The sequence below is a fragment of the Hyperolius riggenbachi genome, chromosome 5 (assembly GCF_040937935.1).
Source record: "Hyperolius riggenbachi isolate aHypRig1 chromosome 5, aHypRig1.pri, whole genome shotgun sequence".
In the NCBI taxonomy this organism is placed as follows: domain Eukaryota; kingdom Metazoa; phylum Chordata; class Amphibia; order Anura; family Hyperoliidae; genus Hyperolius; species Hyperolius riggenbachi.
The window spans coordinates 76,553,170-76,574,220 of record NC_090650.1 but is presented as its reverse complement, the minus strand read 5'-3'; the positions used below and the strand labels follow the sequence as shown (position 1 = coordinate 76,574,220).

Below are 21,051 nucleotides of genomic sequence, written 5' to 3'. Positions count from 1 at the left end.
ACTACTGCAGCCAAATAGATCAGCAGGGCTGCTAGGCAACTGGTATAGCTTAAAAGGAAATCAATATGGCAGCCTCCATATACCTCTCACTACAGTTCTCCTTTAAGCAACCTAATGGTTCTATTGCATTGAGCATAAATGTTAAATTTTAGTCAAGCTTCACTTACTTCTGTAGTGGTACAGTGCTTAGGGTGACGTGCCCACCACACAGTGAGATCTGGGTTCGATTCCCAGCTATGGTATGATCTGGTGTTTGACATTTTTGTAAGATCTGACAAGATTAGCTGCATGCTTGTTTCTGGTGTGATTCACACTACTGCAGCCAAATAGATCAGCAGGGCTGCCAGGCAACTGGTATAGCTTAAAAGGAAATCAATATGGCAGCCTCCATATACCTCTCACTACAGTTCTCCTTTAAGCAACTTAATGGTTCTATTGCATTGAGCATAAATGTTAAATTTTAGGCAAGCTTCACTTACTTCTGTAGTGGTACAGTGCTTAGGGTGACGTGCCCACCACACAGTGAGATCTGGGTTCGATTCCCAGCTATGGTATGATGTATACTCATGTATGTATTCCCAGCTATGGTATGATGTATACTGGTTTTTAAAATAGTATAATTCCCTGGCAGAAGAGACCCTCCTCCCTCCGGTAGGAGGGAGAAGGGGAGAAGGGGAGAAGGGGAGAAGGGTAGGAGGGAGGAGGGAGGATAAAATCTCCCTAGCAGAGTGTGTAGCAGCTGTCCCATAACTAATTAGTGTAGGTAGGCAAATGGTATAAAGGACCTTGCTTGGAGGAGGGAGGGTGGGTGGGTCCTCCAGCAGTGATGTGTATTTCACTCAATTAGGTGTTGCTCCAGGTATTAGAGCTTTTGAAACATGTTTTCTATCATTTTTCCAGCTGATAGAATGTTTTAAAACTTTGAAAGTTCGCCTCCCCATTGAAGTCTATTGCGGTTCGTGAACTTTTTCGCGAACCGAACCTTTTGCGAAAGTTCGCGAACAGGGTTCGCGAACCTAAAATCGGAGGTTCGGCCCAACTCTAATTACTACTAAACACTCCACAGAAATCTGAAAGATGGAAATTGAAAATCCAAATTTCCATGGAACTTGTGGAAATCGGAAAGACACGGAATGCAGAATTTTACCAGGATCAAAAATGTGCATTTCCAACCATCCCTAATCGTCATTACATACAGATCTTCAGCCCAGCCCCAGCACGGCATCCTGACCTCTGGCCTCTCCACATGCTTGGAAAGAGCTGCTAGCTTTACAAATCTTCATCTTCACAGCAGTTGTTGCTCTGGCTCACCATCTCCTAAGTACCTACTGTCAAGTATCCACTTTCCTAAATGGAGGACTTGGCGGCGGGCAGCGATATGGATCCAGATGAGGCTTCCGCGCAGCGAGGAAGAGCCATCGGAGCAAGCGGCGTCCCTTTGTGGCTGGAACAATGGCCACTGCACCAGCATTTGTTACCTGATGTGTGACAAATCATAATTAGATTTCTTCATCACCGGCCAAACATTTATTATTTAGTAATTGGTTGAAAAATAGGTCACTCACTGCAGGAAGCAGCCGGCTCCAGAAAACAGATGTTCTGCTCCTCCAAAAGTAATGAGCTCCCGCTTTCCAATTTATATAGATGATAAAGTGTATTGTTGGATTACAATATAAAAACAGTAGGCGTGCTGCACATTATTAAATTATTTCATTTACACTGGACTTTATTTCCCCCGCCTGTTATTAATAATGCTTCCTGGAAAATGTTTTTTTCCCTCTTACTGTATAAAAAATTTGCATAATAAAGAAATGCATTAAATTCCAGAACGGATTTCAATGTTTAAGGTAAACATTCTCTCAGGGCCCTTTCACACTGGCGCAGTGCGGTGCGGCATTTTACCACAGCCTACCGCTAGGGCAATGAAAGTCTATGGGGGGATCACATTGCCTCTGATGCACTGCGCTGAAAGTACCCTATCTAAAGCGAGTACAGTTACTGTGCGGCTACTGCGGCGGAACAGAAGTCATATAAGTCTATGGCAATGTGCAAGCTTTAAAACGACAGCCACAAGTTTTACGTGTCGCATATGCTTGTAAGTGTATTTTAGAAATACACTTCTGTGCATGTCATCGATTCGACCACAGGAAGTGAGCGCTAGAAAGCATCACTTCCTGCTTGGCCTGCTGCCAGACGGGTTTACCGCGTATTAACACTGTAATCCCCGAAGGCTGTTTTTGATGTTGTGGTGTGGTCCCCAGACCGCACTGCTAATGCCACAGTTAGTCACCTAGTATGGCGCAGTGATCTGTGGCCAAATACAAATAATTATATATATACAAATTATTTGTATTTGGCCACAGATCCATGCCATGCTAGGTGACTAACTGTGGCTCCAGTGATTCATCTGTTCACTGTGTATGTACAAAAAGGGTTAGGTCCTGACTGACAAAATGAAGTTGTATTTACCTGTATAAATTCGGTTGCGAGGCATTTAAAAGAAAAATTGCCCGGAATTGTCTGGCTGCCAAGTCCTGGGGATGAAAGGGGAACATTGGGAGGAGACCTGCTGCCAACATGCCATTGAACTGCTGGGATGGTGGAGCTGCCTCTTCCAAATATTAATCAGGGGAAGGGGGGGGTGAGCATGAGCCACATGTTGGGGAGCCACATGGCATAATTGTGGGGACCACTAGTCTCCCAGGGAGTGCTGGGGAGAGGGACATGGGGTCCACAATGCCACCGGCTATATTGTGGTGGGAGGGGGGAGATCAAAGGACTGCTAGGATGTAAGTGAATACCCTGCGTGGATGAGGGGAATTTGCTAGCAATTAAGGGGACCCTGATGACACTTACTGGAAGGGGGGTGTAGTGTAAGGGGCACCCAGGTTAATTGTAGCTAGAACTTGCCTTGTGAATCAGGCTATAGGAGAGATGACTAAGGACAGATACGGCAAGATATATCATGAGTTGTCAGTTAAAGCGGACCCAAACCAAACATTTTTTTTAATAAAAATATTTAGTTGCACCACTCTGACACATACAAAGATAAATAAACACTCCTTCAAACCTATGAGCATTTCAGAGCATGCTTTTCACCCTTCTCTTTTCATAACTAGGGTTATACTGGGGGCAGCCATTAGCAATTCCTCCATTGCTGGACACCATCTACTCCACCAGTTTGCCGGATTTTGTCCGGCAATTTGAAAGGAAGGGAGGGGTTACTACAATAAATGTAAAATATTTTATATTTGTCAACATGCAACTGAAAAAAGGCTGCTATTTATTATTATAATCTAGAAAATAGATTTTATTTCTGAAATCTTGTATTTTTAATTTGGGTCCACTTTAAGATGAAATAAACCAGATAAGGAAATATACAGTAATTTATGAGTTAAAGAGGAACTCCAGTGAAAAAAATGTAATAAAAAGTGCTTAATTTTTACAATAATTACCGTATATTTAAATGATTTAGTCCGTGTCAACTGTTTTCTCCATTACCGAATGCGGTAATGCTTTATGAATCGACCCCATTATGGGAACGTCTCTTGAAGTTCCTACAACATATAGGCAATGACAGATAACGGAAAAAGAGGTCGGCAACTTTGGTAGACACCTGTAGATACTTCCGATTTAGATCACAAACAATGGCTTTTGTCTGTGATAAATCGGAAGTGTGTATGTGGCTTTACTCTTACTATTCCCTAACCCTCCCATGACCTGACCTTTGTGCCCCAGGAGTAGGGCTTGTAATTCACACCTGCTGACATCCTGCTGAGAAGATCTCAGACCAAAATGTACTGCCTTGTCAAGTAAGCAGCAAAATCTTGAACACATGAAATATCCCAAAAGTCCACTGTCACATCCTGTCTATGGGTACCGTCACTTGACTTACAACTTTGGAATCTAAGGAGCAAGAGTAATTCACCACTGAATCTCCCAGATAAGCACTCTATCAGCCTCAGTTATCAGGTTCCGAAGAAGAACAACTTGGAATCGGTGAGATTTACAATTCTCTCCGGCTCCCGAGTTTTGGCATAGTTGTATAAATCCTCCCTTGTATCCGGAGTCAGCCGAACGGCACATTTTCATCATGAAATAAGACACAGCTGCTCATCAAATTTCCCATCAAGACGGGAATAAAGCAGGATGTTAAAGCCGGAGCCATTCCGCACAGCCGAACAATTGCAGCAAATGTAGTAGATGTCAGTGGGTTAAATAGAATCTAACGTTGTGGATTCCCGCTCAGCACATCAGCCAGACAAGCACAACTCAAAGAAATATGTTAGTCATTGCAGAAGGGAGTTTTGGCCATGTAATCACCATTTGCACAGCGAGAAGCATTTCTTTGGTCATAATCAACATTTCATGCTATGTCTTCCTCAAAACTGCAAAATAAGATCTCGACTTGTAAGGCAAACCAATGAAATGTGTAATTTAGCCGGAGAATAAGCAATCTGGACATTAGAATCTCCCTCTACTCACCCCCCCCCCCCCCCCTTCACCAGATAAATTGAAGTGCTGCTATCCAAGTTGTATGTCCCACCCCTGTGCTCAGCCAAACTAAGCCACTGATGTCCAGAAGGAACTAGAAGTGGTGTAGAATTTGTATGATAGATTGTTTTCTAGTTTTGGATACAATTTGAATGAGTGGGAGGGGAAGGTGGGGGCCATGGTCAAAATTAAGTCTTCCCTCTAATATCCAGTGTGTGGATAGATCTTCACAAATTTGGATTAAGTTACAAGTGATGTGATTTGGCTACCTATAGTGGGGGGTAACTCTGGCTACAATTACTGCTTAATACTGGAAGCCCCCTCTGGCTGCTAGTGATGGGCAGAAATTATGCCTATACTCATCGTAACTGTAATGCTAAACTTGCAGATTACGTGTAAAAAATGTGCACGGAAATGTAATCGCTAACCATAATTACGCATGTTGGTGTAATTCATGCAAAATTTCATTAGCATTATTAATAGCTGCACATGCACAGTACACTGTCAAATGAATGCAACTTTTTTTTAAGCGTTTAATTGTGTAATTACAGGTGTAATTACGAATCACAAGCGTAGTATGCTGTACTTAGCAGGATCGCAAAGGTGCCTTGCAATTCATTTTTATTTTGTTTCATTTTCTGGGGGCGACCAAAACTTTGTGATGGGACCTTATGATTTATAGTGATCTGCATGACAAATTCTGTATGGGGGGGGGGGGGGGAACAAAAGGGCAGAAAGGTGCCTTATTTATTTTTGTATATTTTTTTTTCTTGGGGGGGGGGGGGGGACTTTGTGGTGGGGCCTTATGATTTTTAGCTATGCCCCTGTATGACAAATTCTGCATCTACACTTAAAGGAGGACTGAATGCTTTCAAAAATGTCCATTTTATGCTGTTGGTTTACATTTCTAGAACTACTGATTGTTTTGACATGCAGTTTTAATGAAGATAACCTCTAGTTACATCATATTCTGTTGTTTGTGACAAATTTGGGTTCAATACTGTGAGATGTGGTGAACACCCGTCATCTCATCGACCTGTTGAGGTCTACTAATGGTTCATAATTAGAATACCTAATAAGGAAGAAGGCAGGGTACATCCTTATTATATAATGACAGAGGTACAGAATCCCAACCACTAAACACTGAAACTCTGATGATGATGTAGAATTCAGGCGTAACCCATTAGAGAATGAAATTAAATTTTTTTTCAGGATGACTCCTTGTTTGGAATTATTTGCTCCTACAAAATAATCAGTATGACAATGACAGTTTGCATAAAGCTTTTAGCTCCCAACTTAGAGGAAACAAATCACATTTATTTACTCATTTAAAAATAAATACAAATTCTCTTGGCAACAATTGGTCAAATTCAATATCCATAAATAGCGAATAGCATTTCTGAAGCGTGCTGTAATGAAAATACTAAATCTAAATACAAGGCGCAGTACTTGGTCCACTGCAGTCCAGATCATGCTGGTATACAATCCTGTTTCATACTGTTTAAGCAGATTGCTTGACTGTCTCACTGAGCCTCTGTCTCTAGTATTCTTAGTCATAGACCCTGAACTGGAAACAGGAAATTTGGGCACCTGTGGCTAATAGACGATGTAGGCGCTAATGCAAATATCAGCTATTGGGCACCCAAAGCAGGAAATTTGGGCGCCCAATAAATAGCTGACTCCAGGCACCTGTTGCCGAACTATTTTTCAAAATTAGAATGTTATAGTTTTTGACATTTTTTGTCTTCTGTATTAACAATTTTTTTTTTTTGTTGAAAATTATAATTTAGAAATGTATCATTTTGAAAATGATGAGGTTAGGAAGGGGGGTTTTAGGGTTAGGCATCAGAAACTGCGGTTGGTGCTAAACTCAGTAGTTGCTACAATAAAAAAACAAAGAAGTAGGGTAACTGGATAAGCAAAATGGATCCTAAATTGTAGTAAGGTCATTACAATGTGAGTTCATCTAAGGGACAGTCAGTTACTCTGTTAATTGGTATAAAAATATGTAAATCTTCTATAACAGCACAAAAAGGAAGCCAAAGGCGTAACCATATCAGAAACAGCCCCTGTGATGCGTACGTTAAAAAAGGGCGTCGGGAAAAAAGGGCGCAGGGTTTTAAATGATAATTAGGAATAACGTTTAAAAAAAATTGTGCTATATTTCGTTTAAAAATAATGTTTTATAAAGTTATAAATGATTAAATAATGTGTATGAAATCGGCAATTGTAAAAACGTTAATCTTCCCTGTGTAAAAAGTGAAATGTATAATAACGTTTTATAAAAGATTATTAAGAATTTTACTAAAGCTATACCTAACCCTACTCTCATACAGAACCCTCCCTGTACCTACCCCTAACCCCTAGACCCCCCTGGTGGTGCCTAAACCTAAGACCCCCCCTGGTGGTGCCTAACCCTAAGACCCCCCAGGTGGTGCCTAACCCTAAGACCCCCCAGGTGGTGCCTAACCCTAAGACCCCCCAGGTGGTGCCTAACCCTAAGACCCCCCTGGTGGTGCCTAAACCTAAGACCCCCCTGGTGGTGCCTAAACCTAAGACCCCCCTATGATAAGCATTAATAACGTTTGAAAAAAAAATATTGCGCTTTTTTTCGTTTAAAAATAATGTTTTAAAAAAGATTGTACTGTTTTTCGTTTAAAGATAATGTTTAAAAAATTATAAATCATTAAATAATGTGTAATCATGAGAAGCAGTTATAAAACATTAAAAGTCTCCGGGCGCCGCTTGTAAAACGTTATTTTTCTCCGGCGCCCTTTTTTCCTGTTGGGCGCCCATTAAACTATATTTATTATGGGAGTGAATGGCGGCGCCCTTTTTGTCCACTTGCCTCAGGCACCCGAATGTACTGTTTCCCCCTGTGATAGTAGAAGGCCCCGGGATCATGGTCAAGGGGGGTGGGTCTATTTTTTTTTCTATTTGAAATGTTTTCACAAAAACATAGAATAGCACATCAAGCTAAGGAGCAGCAACAAAATAGTAGTAGGCTTGCAGGGGTCCAATTTTTTGGATCTCCCTCGTTTGAATACAGGGATCACCCTTCCAGATCAGCTGTGATGGGGACCACCCCTCCAGATCAGCTGTCATGAGGACCGTCCCTCCAGATCAGCTGTGATGAGGACCACCCCTCTAGATCAGCTGTGATGGGGACCTCCCTTCCAGATCAACTGTGATGGGGACCACCATTCCAGATCAGCTGTGATGGAGACAGCCTTTTCTGATCAGCTGTGATAGGAACCACCCCTCCAGATCAGCTGTGATGGAGACAGCCCTTCCAGATCAGCTGTGATAGGGACCACCCCTCCAGATCAGCTGTGATGTGATGGGGACAGCCGTTCCAGATTAGCTGTGATGGGGACCACCCCTCCAGATCAGCTGTGATGGGGATCACCCCTCCAGATCAGCTGTGATGGGGACCAACCCTCCAGATCAGCTGTGATGGGGACAGCCCTTCCAGATCAGCTGTCATGAGGACAGCCCATCCAGATCAGCTGTGATGGGGACCACCCTCCAGATCAGCTGTGATGGGGACCACCCCTCCAGATCAGCTGTGATGGGGACCACACTTCCAGATCAGTTGTCAAGGGGGTTCACGGTAGGGGCTTCTTGGTGGCCACACTTGTTACAGGATTCCTGAAAGAAGGGAAGGCTGGTTGTGGGCTCACCAAGTCACCATAGGGGAAGTGGGTACGAATGTTGGTGCGAAGGGTGCTCATCAAAATTTTTCCCGAGAGGCCTCATGGTTTACGTTACATACCTGTGGGAAGCCAGTATACTTTACACTTTTTTCAAGTACAGTAATTATAAAAACAAAAATAATTTTCTTTTATGACAACATAACTGAATTTCTTTATGTCTTGCTTAGTATTGCCCATCTGGATATCATATCTCCTTATTATACGTGTGCTATCCTGGCCATATGTCAGTAGAAGTGTCAGCAGCTTTAGCGTAGCACAGAGGTGCGTGGTGCCTTGGTGGTTTCATGACATGTTGCCATCACCTGTATCTCTGTTACACTTGTAAGACATCTGCTGATATCTAAGGGTGTTTGGGCTAAAATAAGCCCAGAGTCACTCTACTGGAAGTGAGTGAATTAACTACAGGAGACATATGTTACTTGACATATTCACAGCTCTTTCCGCTGGCCATACAAGGCAGATGTTTTACCATACAGTGACATGTGTAAGCCCTCTATGCAGCCAACATGCTCAAAGAGATTGCTTCAGATACATCAGAGACGGGATAGCAGCTCTGTTAAGGCTCATACACACGTGCAACTTTCATCGCGATCAACCTAATGATCGACCTCACGACCAAGCGATTGCGCAACTAGTAATGAGCGAAGATGCCAATATTCTTTTCACATTCAGTTTTGTAAAAATGATGGTAAATTTGATTTTCTAGCAAAAATGGCATCGAAAATAATATATTATTAAAATAATTGCACTTTAAATAATTATTTTTTGAGCTTTTGTAAACTTTTTGCAATAAAAAAAAATATTTTTCACATTTCAAACGGAAAAAAATTGTTTTCTTGCATTTTTGTACTTTTCTTGAATTATCATGGTAAAATATCAGGAAAATACAAGCTATTTTTGCAAAAATTTTCTTGAAGTCAAAAATGGCATTTTTGATGCGAAAATTACTTTGGCGAAAACTCGCAAGCAACACTGTGCATGACTTGTATTTTCCGCGTAGCAACCAGCTAAACGACGAATTCATTTGCATACTGCACACGCAAGTGGAACGACAGACAGCACGATCTTCAAACGACTTATACACACTCGGTCATGTGCACGATGTCAGCCCAAGAGTCATGTGAATCGATACACCTGTTGGATCAGGCAAGCCACTTGTTATCACAGTCGCTCGTCTAGTCATTTGTCATTCACACGCTCAACTATTGTCTATTTGTCATTCACACACTCAACTATTGTCCAACAAACCAAGTTTGGACCTTAGTTGGGCAGAAAAATTGCATGTGTGTACTAGCCTTTAGGTTTTGAACTGTTTTGAGCGGTATGAAGCCCACCATACACTGTCAGATAGGCTTCAGATCGGGTAAACAATTGATATCTAATTGATATTAACTTGCTGGGCGTTTCAATTCCCACGGCCGAATGGTCGCGGGAGGGTTTTTTTCGCCCAATTTTTTTTTTTTATCATGTAGCTAGCCTAGCGCTAGCTACATGATTGTCCCCTTTCTGCTGCCTCCATCCCACCCTTCCGATCGCCGCCGGCGATTACGCCCTTAAGAAAATTACATTCTGAACGGGATTTCCTTTAGGGCTTCCCCCGCCGCCATGGTGACGAACGCAGTGATGTCATCGACGTCGAGATATCACAGGGACCCCCGATTCACCCCAAAGCGCAGCCTGACAGGGATTGGCCAGACTGCGCACGGGGTCTGCGGGGGGGGGGGGGCTTTTTTGAAAAAAAATTACCAAAATCGACCCAGCAGGGCCTGAGCGGTGCTCTCTAGCGTCTTTGGACGAGTTCAGCTCATCCAGAACGTAGGGAGTTTAAAGAGAACCCGAGGTGGAATATTTAAATCTTAATAGGACCCAGAGGCATGTCGTGCACAATGACATGCCTCTGTGTCTCTCTATTGCCACTGCTAGTCCCCCCTGGGCAGTGGTGCTCGGATACCCCTTTTCAAAATCCGGATTGGATCCGGATCCAGATACCCAGATATCTGGAATGCCTGTTCACTGCGTATGTACAAAAAGGGTTAGGTCCTGACGGTCAATTTTACTTTTAATTAAAACATTTTCTCCCCCCACAGCAAAAAAAAAGTATCCGCGGGCAGCCAATTGCAGATCGTGCACAGCAGCAGGAATGCAGCAACATTTACCCAGTGAATGCTTGTTCACTCTCTGTAGCTTGCCCATTGGCCACTACACACTCTTGCAGTACTCCTGTATAGTGCCTCTTCCTTCCTTGCGGGCAAGTACCGGTACGTACTGACTTGACCTAACATGCCTGCGTCACAGGGAGAGGTGCTGCAGCTGTCCGGGAACCCATGGCAACGGGTTGTGATGTTGTGCTGGATCAAGAAAGCAAGGAGCTAGGACCGAGCAGCCATGCCAGGTAATGTATGTTCTCCTGCCACTTAGTGTCCTGTCCCAGCATATCCGACACGGGTTGCCATGGACTGCCTGCAAGCCATATTGAGCAGAGAGGAGGTGATAAGGGACACTTGGGGGGCCCCCTCGGACTCTGGGCCCTGGGGCAATTGTCTCCCTGGCCCATATGGTAGTGCCGGCCCTGCTTACCCACCAACAGGAGTAAGATTGCCATGCGCAGGCAGTGCACAGCAATTTTACCGTTACCGGAGCACTGCCTGTTAATCCACTAGTGCCATGTGCGTTAACAGGCTGATGCGTGTTGCTATGACAATTTATGGCGTAACACGAGTGTTACTAATGGGTTAAAGGATACCTGAAGTGAAATGTGACATGATGAGGTAGACATATGTATGTACAGTGCCTAGCACACAAATAACTTTGCTGTGTTCCTTTTTTTCTTTTTATCTGAAAGAGTTAAATATCAGGTATGTAAGTGGCTGACTCAGACAGGAAGTGACTACAGTGTGACCCTCACCGATTAGAAATTCCAACTATAAAACACTTTCCTAGCAGAAAATGGCTTCTGAGAGCGAGAGAGAGTCAGGACTGAGTCAGCCACTTACATACCTGATATTTAACTCTTTCAGGCAGAGAAAGAAAAAAAGGAACACAGCATAGTTATTTGTGTGCTAGGCACTGTACATACACATGTCTATCTCATCATGTCACATGTCACTTCGGGTATCCTTTAAAGAACGGTGCTCCCATTTAGAAATTGTAAAAAATCTGGGTGCTGTCTGCACAGGGCAATCCTATCACTAGTTGGTGTATATCAGGCCCCTTGTCTGACTTAATAACTGGCCATTACTCATGCGGACATAGAGTTCAGAGAATTAGCAATTGCTAGAACCCTATCAGAGATCACTATTACTACACTCCCCATATTCTCTCTTTATTACAAGCAATCATTACTCTTTCATGAATTACCTCCTCCAGAGCTCCAGAGCTGCATTGACCTCCCTCACACAGACCTGTATCTCCTGCCACTGCGGTTGAACTGTAGATAAAGGTCTTATATGAGAAGTAAAACTATTTTATATATTAATACTGAACAGAAGGTTGGTTATTGGCATGGTTAGTTTGCAAGAAATCTTTATGCCCACGTCCATTTTTCTTCCTTTAACTACCCCCACCTGTGACTCTTAAGGTGCCCATACACTCATCAGATTAGCAGCAGATAGCTCTTCAGATGAATTTCTTATCTATCTGATGTGTTTTTAGAACATTTTTCACTAGGATAGAATTCCAATAGATTTCAGTTTGAAATCTATTGAAATTCGATCTGATGGCATTTTTTTGCCATCAGATTTCCATTAGGGCCAATGCAAAATGATAAGAAATCTCATCAGATCGACCTAGATTTTCCACCCTGCCAGTTTGATGGAAATCCATCGAAATCGATCGAAATCGGCCGTCGATCGGTCGATTGGCCAACCGATTTGCAATCGATCGATCGATCAAAATCGATCAGTTGGCCAGAAAATCAGCGGAGTGTATGGGCCCCTTTAAAGTGGATGGGAACTCTTGCACAGCACAGAAGGAAAACATAGAGAAATGCACCCTGTATGTATTTACAGAGTTTAGCCTGTATAATTCCCCACAACTGTGTTTAATCACAAATTGTAATTTGAGCTTTCCACTGTGTTACATGACCACCATGGCAGAGATGGCAGATAAGCTCATTTGAAAGCACAGGATGTTAACAAAATGTCTGCTTCCATAAATCAGGAAGTAGAAACAGTACAGATTTATTTGAGGATTTGTATCAGCTGCAACAAAGAAATGTTTTTTGTTCAACGGTTGCTTTTGTGTATCTTTTAGAGCAGAGAGGACGTTCTGAGTTCAGGTTCACTTTAACCAATACTCACCTTTCATCATCAAGTCCCCAAAAGTATCCCGCCCCCATCTCCTGAAATGTTGGACACCTGCTAAATAATATCTGTTTTTGAGAGCCCAAAGCAGCTCCTGCCTGCCATACCATTCAGGTGTCCCAAACTTTGTCCCAAATCTTCCTGCTTCAGCCGAATATGCAAAAATAGGCAAATCTATGCCTGTCCATAAATATTCTTATTTCCAGACTGTTGCTTTAAGCAGCAACAGAAGAAGGACAGAAGCATATTGGCAAATGATTTGTTTGTTTGCACCTAATTTCATTTCAGAGTCACTATTGGTGACCAATGACAATCTCATTTTTCAAGGTTTATCCTAGAAGGTTCATGCTTCACTCGTCAGAATAATTGAATCTTCTTCTCCTGAAAGATGAGACAGTGACTGAAACTGACAACACTTGTCCGTTCCCGTGTCACAATTATTGCTTTTAATCATTTTCTTGCTCTACCTCCTGTTCAGCCAGCAGTTTTTAAGTAATGCTCATTTTAATGCCGAAAAGTTAACATTTACCAATTTCATGAGACTTTTTATTACCTTGTTGATCAAACAGGTACATTTTCTTCGTATACACTATAAAAAAATAAGTCATAAACTAGGATTAGTGGGGTGGACAGAATTGCTCACTAAAAAGTTAAAGGCATTCATTGAGAACTAGTATGAAATGATATGCTATTCTTTGATGCGGTTTCCAGTACCATGCATACCAAGATGGAGATTAATGGCCCGGACATAAAGGCTTCTGGTCTGCAAGTTGCAAAGTCTCACACAGGGGCATAACTAGAAATCACTGCCCCCCCCCCAACTTTGGATGTGCCACTCCCCCACCCCCACCCCCTCCCCGCCTGCGCAGTACGCTCCAGTCCACGTGGCGGTAATTGACCTGGAGGTCGGCCTGATGTCATAGCTGGGGACCGGGAGGAAGCGGCGCCGAATGGCTGATGGCGGAGCTGCGGCGAGGGACATGCTGGGAGCTTGGGGCTGGACGGAGCCCCGGGTAAGTAGCACTTATTTTGATTCAAATTGCCTGATAACTCCTTTAAGTGATACCAGTTGCCTGGCTGTCCTGCTGATCCTCTGCCACTAATACTTTTGGTCATAGACCCTCAACAAGCATATGCAGATCAGGTGTTTCTGCAAATATTGTTAGAACTGACAACATTAGCTGCTTGCTTGTGTCTAATGTAATTCATATGCTACTGCAGCCAAATAGATAATGGCCTCAATTCACTAAGTTTATCTCCTGTCTTTAATAATGTTTCTAGAGTTGTTACCATGGTGATAAAGCATGTAGTATTCAGGAAACATTTTACCTTTAGGCAAACCTAGGAGGTAACTTAAGGAATGAAGAGATAAGATAACTCTCTTACTGTGTGGAGGTCAGTTTTCTCTAGCCTTATTATCTCCAGCATGACCTTAGTGAATTGAGGCTATTATATGCTACTGTAGCCAAATTTATCAGCAGGACTGCCAGGAAACTGGTATTGTTTAAAAGGAAATAAATATGGCAGCCTCCAAATCACTCTCACCTCGGGTTTACTTTAAGAGGTAATGCAAGAGTTTCTAAAGTAATATGTGCTACAGAAGTAGCGTAATGCACATTACCATAGCAACGATAATTGCGCAATACATGCTACCTTGTCAGCATAAATAAATGTTAGAATAACAAAAACCCTCCTGCACACGACAATCTTGCTGAAGCTTAGTGTAATGCTTGTGTGCATAAGCAATACTGTCTGTTTACAAATCACAAGTGTAATGCTTGGGGGTTAAACTTTGACCACCCAGAGCAACAAGACTGGTAGCCGATTAATGGAAGAGGCTACACAGGCTGCCCAGAGCAACTGCAGCTCTGGGCTTCCGATATCGCTACAAATAAGACACAATGGCCTCAATTCACTAAGCGTATCTCCTGTCTTTAATAACGTTTCTAGAGTTGTTACCATGGTGATAAGGCATGCAGTATTCAGGCAACATTTTACCTCAGGCAAACCTAAAGTTAACTCTTCTGTCTTTAAGTTAACTCTCCAATCCTTAAAATAACTCCAGAGTTAAAGACCGGCTGATAATTAACTGCATTTGAAAATAACTACAGAGGAGGTAAATTAACTACAGAGGAGGTAACATAAGGAATGAAGAGATAAAATAACTCTCTCACTGTGTGGAGGTAAGTTTTCTCTTGCCTTATTATCGCCAGCATGATCTTAGTGAATTGAGTCCATTGGCCTCATTTCACTAAGCTTATATCCTGTCTTTAATAACATTTCTAGAGTGTTCACCATGGTGATGAGGCATGTCGTAGTCAGGAAACATTTTACCTCAGGCAAACCTAAAGTTAACTCTTCTGTCTTTAAGTTAACTCTTCAATCCTTAAAATAACTCCACAGTTAAAGACAGGCTGTTTATTAACTGTGTGTGAAAATAACCACAGAGGAGGTAAAATAACTACAGAGGAGGTAAATGAACTACAGCGGAGGTAACTTAAGGAATGAAGAGATAAAATAACTCTCTTACTGTGTGGATGTAAGTTTTCTCTTGCCTTATTATCTCCAGCATGATCTTAGTGAATTGAGGCCAATTGCAGCACAGTGCGATGTTGCGCTGCCCTTGCGATAGCAAGCATTCAGACAGGTACAAGACAGGACTATAGATTGGAGTGTAACTAGACAAGTAAGACACAATGGCAGTGCAGTGCGATGTTGCACTGCCTTAGCGATAGCAAGCATTCAGACAGGTACAAGACAGGACTAGATTGGAGCGTAACTAGTAGCAACCGCAGCTCACAGTCAAGTCCACAAAAGCAGAGCAAGCAGGTAACAACAATCACCAGCAAGCATCCACACAGGCAAAACTACAGGAAAGAACGTAACTAATAGCAACACAACTATGCTAGCTAAGCTCGGGTGATCATTTTAAGCACAACCTACCGAAACATGCTAAACAGACTAGCAAACACAGTAACTGAAAAATCTCCGTGGCTCGAATAAAGAAAATAACAAACGACTCAACTAATGGATAAATATATATTAGCAAGTCTGCATAAATATTTATCAAGAACTAGCTAAAGCATAAGTAATAAGGTCACATTGAACTACAATAACAGAACTATACAGAGTAGCACAGTGCCCAGCAGACCAGCATAGTGATCGCTATGATGGGCAAGGTCTAAAAGGGGAGACAGACTTTTATGCCGGCATCGACCAATGGATGCAAGCATGCAAATCTCCACACAGCTGAATGGTAATCATTCAATCCTGAGCTTGCTTGATTACCATTTGCTAGCTGGTTGTGAATGCAAAGGACTCTCATAGGAAATACATGCAGTATTATGTAACAATATGCCTGCAGGAAATCCAGGGCTATCTGGACGCAGCTCAGCTGTAGTAAGCAATTGGTGGAATAATAACAGCATCCTAAGCTGCCCAGAACTGCAGAGCACTTGCAAATGACAATGTTACACATTGCAAATGCACAACTGAATGCAGGCAGACAAGCCAGAACTGTCCGTTTGCAGCTCCACTGCAACGGACAGAATACACTACAGGAGGGATCCTTACACTTAGTGAATTTACCCCAGATTTGTGTGCAGAAGTGAATACTGTAGCTTGTTAGGTTTTTAGAGACTTCTTGTTTACAGTAAATCTATCTAGGACGGGCTAAAGCAAGGGTGGGCAAATTTTTATGGCTGCGGGCAACATTCCTCTAGCGGCCCGCATGCTTCTAGTGGCCCGTATGCCTCTCCTCTCCTACCTCTCTCCATCCCTGCTGAGTTTTGAACGGTGCGTTATGATTGGTTTAATTCACCGAACTGCATCTTCCAGCTGTGATCTTCTTGGACACAGTGGCATTTTATGACACCCTGGCACGTACTGACAGCAAGTCACATGACACCACTGTGGCGAAAGTGCGATTGGGTGAGTTAAACTTATCACTATTCATTACTCGCAACTTTGCAGGGAGAGAGGAATCTGGAGCTCTATCAGCTGGCCAGATTCAAAACAATAATGGGCTGGATACGACCCGCTGGCTGTAGTTTGCCCAGCGCTGGGTATAGCCTCTTTTCTACAAACAAAAAAACAATTGCAAAAAATTATAATTGTTTCATAAAACTTCTGTAAATGAACAGTAGAGACTTACTGAAGAATTTACTTTTACTTTAAAAGACCACTATAATGAAAAATTGTAAATTTTAAAATGTACACATATAAGGCCCGTTACACATGATGGGCTTGATTCACTAAGAGAAATAGCACGCCTTATCAAAGTTAAAACGCCTTATTAGAGTAGCATAGCGAGAGCTACGAACCCGCAGGGGCTCAGGACAGGACAAGTGGAGCTCTCATCATTGCCCATTAGCAGGCATAAGTTCACCATGCTACTCTGATAAGGCGTATTAACTTTGATAAGGCGTGTTATCTCTGATAAGGCATGCTATTTGTCTTAGTGAATCAAGCCCAGTGTGTTGGTTCACGTTGCGTTACCCTTCTTTACTGCAAGGCATCGCTAAGGTAATAAAAGTCTTGTGCTCTTAATGTAATGTGATGCAGTGAGATGGAAGTAGTTTATTCGCCTCATAGCCACCCCAAAGTCTGCAGTGCGTTGCCGCATGATCCATGCTTATGTGTGAGTGTCAATAAATCTGATTGGTTCATTGCAACATTCTTCTCCAACCCCTGTAACTTCCTGGTCTAGTATGAATATTCAGAATTTGACTATTGTTGAAAATATTTCCTCAACCTTTTCCCCATATTATTTTTGTGGAATGGTGTTTCTTTTGGAAACATCATCTTTTATTATTGGGGAACATGATCAGGTCCTCTCCTCAACAATGCAGAGCATCACTCTGTAATCATGTGCTCTCTTCCTCTAACTCTACCAATACTGCTGACAATTTTGCTATTGCGTGTAGATGGGTGATATGTAAAAAATGCATAATTTTCTTTTTTTTCTTATCTGTACAGAAAAACCACAAATTTAACCCCGCCCGAAGTAGATGTAGAAAAGGCCTATCTCCAGTACGCTGGATGGGGGCCAAGAGATCAGCAGCTGGTAAGTAAACCTACCTACAAGTTGCAACTTACATGATGAGTAGATGTAGAGTAAAAACATTCTGTGGATGGAGTCTCAAGAGTTCAAGCAGAATTAGTTTCCAGTGTAAGCTCTACTGCTCCTAATTAGTTTTAATTGCATGTAATTCCCTTTGGCATTCATTGTCTTAACCCCGCAGGCTAGTTTATCCTTATTGCCAAGAGCCGCTTTCCCTTGTCAGCGCTTCTCCCATTCATTCGTCCATAACTTTATCACTAATTATCACACCAAAATGATCTATATCTATTTTTTCACCGCAAATTAGGCTTTTGGGGGTGATACTTCTTTTCAGTAATTACTTTATTTTCTATGCATTTTTAAGGGAAATACAAGGAAGAAATACACAATTTCTCTAATTCCACCCCCATAGTTTTAAAATAAACTATGCTACTATAGATAAAACCCACACATTTTCTGTTTCGTGTTTTTTTTAACCTATCAATAACTACAAGCTCTAATTTGCTTAAATAACAGTAATATACCGTCATGACATACATATTAAAAAAAGCTCACACCTACATTAAGCGGTCCTGAATTCGCCGCCTTCCCTCTGAACAGTCCTACAGAAACATGGAATTTCTCTTTTTTCGTCATCCACTCTCCCCATTTTTCACAATCCATGGGACCTAAGCTTCTCTCTTCTGCCTGCGGTACTCCATATAAGACTTGCCGCTAGAGACTATCGATGTGGATTAAAGATACACCGCTTCCTGCTATTATCATCTCCTTGTTATGTATGTTCCACTGACCAAAAACTACTGTACCGTATCTCCCAGATTGACATGCTTAATTGTGATGTTTTCCTTACTTTCTTTTAATAAAAATAAGTGTTACAAAAAAAAAAAAAAGCTCACACCTGCATATGTCCTATGTGTAAAAACCTTTTAACTGCAAAGAGCAGGAGAAGGTTGCTTATTTCTTGTCATTGGCAAATGTAATCATTGGCAGCAAGGTTGTGACTTCAGCGAAGCAGCCTACTACTTCACTCTCTCTGATAAAGGGACCGATCCTTCAGATCAGGTGTTTTTGTGGTTATACTTGTTATGGGTGTGAAGATTATGATGTTCACACTTGTTTTATGACCCTTCAAAGATGGGCCACCAGGCTGTGAGGCTCACCAGGGGAAGGCAAGAAAAAGAGTGTGAACACTTGGGGAACTCAGCAAAAGTTTTGCTGAGGGGCCCTATGATTTGTAGTGACTCAAGCTCTCTGTATGTGTATTCACTCTGCCCCCCTCAGCAGTTGCCAGGGTGATGTCTGTTCAGCCGAGGGGGGGGGGGTGCAGTAATTCTGCTCAAGAATATTTAGTTCATGAGACATCCAACCAGGTGCAGAGTTTTGTTTCAAGGAAAGTCCTCAGCACTGGTGGAAGTTTGAACTAAACACAGTAATGCGCCTCTCTGCTGCTTTTCTGGCTTTTTTTTAATAGATCACCCCACTGCCTTGGCATAAACATGCAGATATGTGCTGTGACTTTCTCCTGACCCCCACTAGCTGCCATTCTCGCTTTGGGTAGGAGAGTCTGAGAATTACTGAGGCTGGAGACAGTCTGGCAATTAGCACTTTCTATAGGAAGTCAACAACGCCAGCCTCTGTTCAAGTCATTCTGTGTTAATGGAGAACGCAGGGCATGGCTTTAATATGGAGAGCTGTTTAAATGAGAGAATATAACTAATTAATTAACACATCTACTGCCACCCCTTGTAATGGGAAATAAATTATTTAACCACCCTGGCGTTCTGATTAAATCGCCAGGGTGGCTGCGGGAGGGTTTTTTTCAAATAAAAAAAAAACTATTTCATGCAGCCAACTGAAAGTTGGCTGCATGAAAGCCCACTAGAGGGCGCTCCGGAGGCGATCTTCCGATCGCCTCCGGCGCCCAGAATAAACAAGGAAGGCCGCAATGAGCGGCCTTCCTTGTTTTGCTTATATCGTCGCCATAGCGACGAGCGGAGTGACGTCATCGACGTCAGCCGACGTCCTGACGTCAGCCGCCTCCGATCCAGCCCTTAGCGCTGGCCGGAACTTTTTGTTCCGGCTGCGCAGGGCTCAGGCGGCTAGGGGGGCCCTCTTTCGCCGCTGCTCGCGGCGAATCGCCGCAGAGCGGCGGCGATCAGGCAGCACACGCGGCTGGCAAAGTGCCGGCTGCGTGTGCTGCTTTTTATTTGATTAAAATCGGCCCAGCAGGGCCTGAGCGGCGACCTCCGGCGGTGTTGGACGAGCTCAGCTCGTCCAGACCGCTCAGGTGGTTAAAGGACAACTGAAGTAGGAGGAATATGAAGGCTACAATATTTATTTCCTTTTAAGCAATACTAGTTTCCTGGCTATCCTGCTGATCCTCTGCCTCTAATACTTTTAGCCATAGCCCCTAAACAAGCATGCAGCAAATCAGGTGTTTCTGACATTATTGTCAGATCTGACAAGATAGCTGCATGACACTACTGCAGCCACATGGATCAGCAGGGCTGCCAGGCAACTGCTATTGTTTAAAAGGAAATAAATATGGAAGCCTCCACATACCTCTCACTACAGTTGTCCTTTAAGCAATACCTGTCAGCACCATTTCTTGGTGTACCAGGTGTATGACTGCCCTGAGCGCTGTGAGGGAGTGGGGCGACGTGATGGAAGGGGGAGTCACACCCACACTGAGACTCAGCCCCTTTCTCCACGCCCGCCCTCCGTGTTCCCCCCTCTGCTGCAGAGTATGCGCAGGGAAGCCTCATATTAACTACTTGAGGACCGCAGTGTTAAACCCCCTTAAAGACCAGGCCTTTTTTTTGTAAAATATGCCACTGCAGCTTTAAAGTCAAGCAGCAGGGCCACCCAACACAGCACACAAGTAAACCCAGCCCCCCCCACCCCCCCCCCCCCGTTTTCTCTCCACCAACAGAGCTCTCTGTTGGTGGGGTCTGATCGCTCCCCCTATGTTTATTTTTTTATATAAATATTATTATTTTTTTATTAATAAAAATCCCTATTTCTTTAAATATGTTCCCACCCTCCCGCAGTCAGCCAATCACTGCCATCAGCTGTGATAGGCTTCAGCCTATCACCGCCGATCGCTTCTGTGTCCCCCAGGGAGACATCCGTATCACACGGCTGTCCCCAGTACAGCGCTGCCATAGATCGCAGCGCTGTATTACCCTAATAGACGGCGGTTTCGCCATCTAACAGTCTCCAAGCGGCGATCACCACTGGGAGACTGAAGGCAGAGCTCCGCTCCGCCTTCCAAGCAGGAGATGTGCCTGCAGCCTGCGCGCGATCTCCTGCTAGCTTTACAGACGGCCATTCACGCCAATCGGCATGGAGCGGTCCTGGGGCTGCAACATTTTTACTCCTTTGCCCTAGGTGCAATTTAGCCTACAAACTGCCCTGATACCAGTTGCCTGGCAGCCCTGCTGATTTATTTGGCTGCAGTAGTATCTGAATTACACCA

At 43.2% G+C, this 21,051-nt stretch overlaps 1 protein-coding gene across 6 annotated transcripts in view; it reads left to right on the top strand.

The window, feature by feature from the left end:
• Positions 1–21,051, top strand: part of DPP6 (dipeptidyl peptidase like 6) — a 1,780,442-nt gene that overhangs the window by 1,546,026 nt on the left and 213,365 nt on the right. For all 6 annotated transcript variants that reach the window (XM_068235887.1, XM_068235889.1, XM_068235888.1 and 3 more), the window contains exon 7: positions 17,489–17,576. In XM_068235887.1, the coding sequence (XP_068091988.1) occupies positions 17,489–17,576 (88 nt within the window). The remainder of the gene's footprint in view (positions 1–17,488; positions 17,577–21,051) is intronic.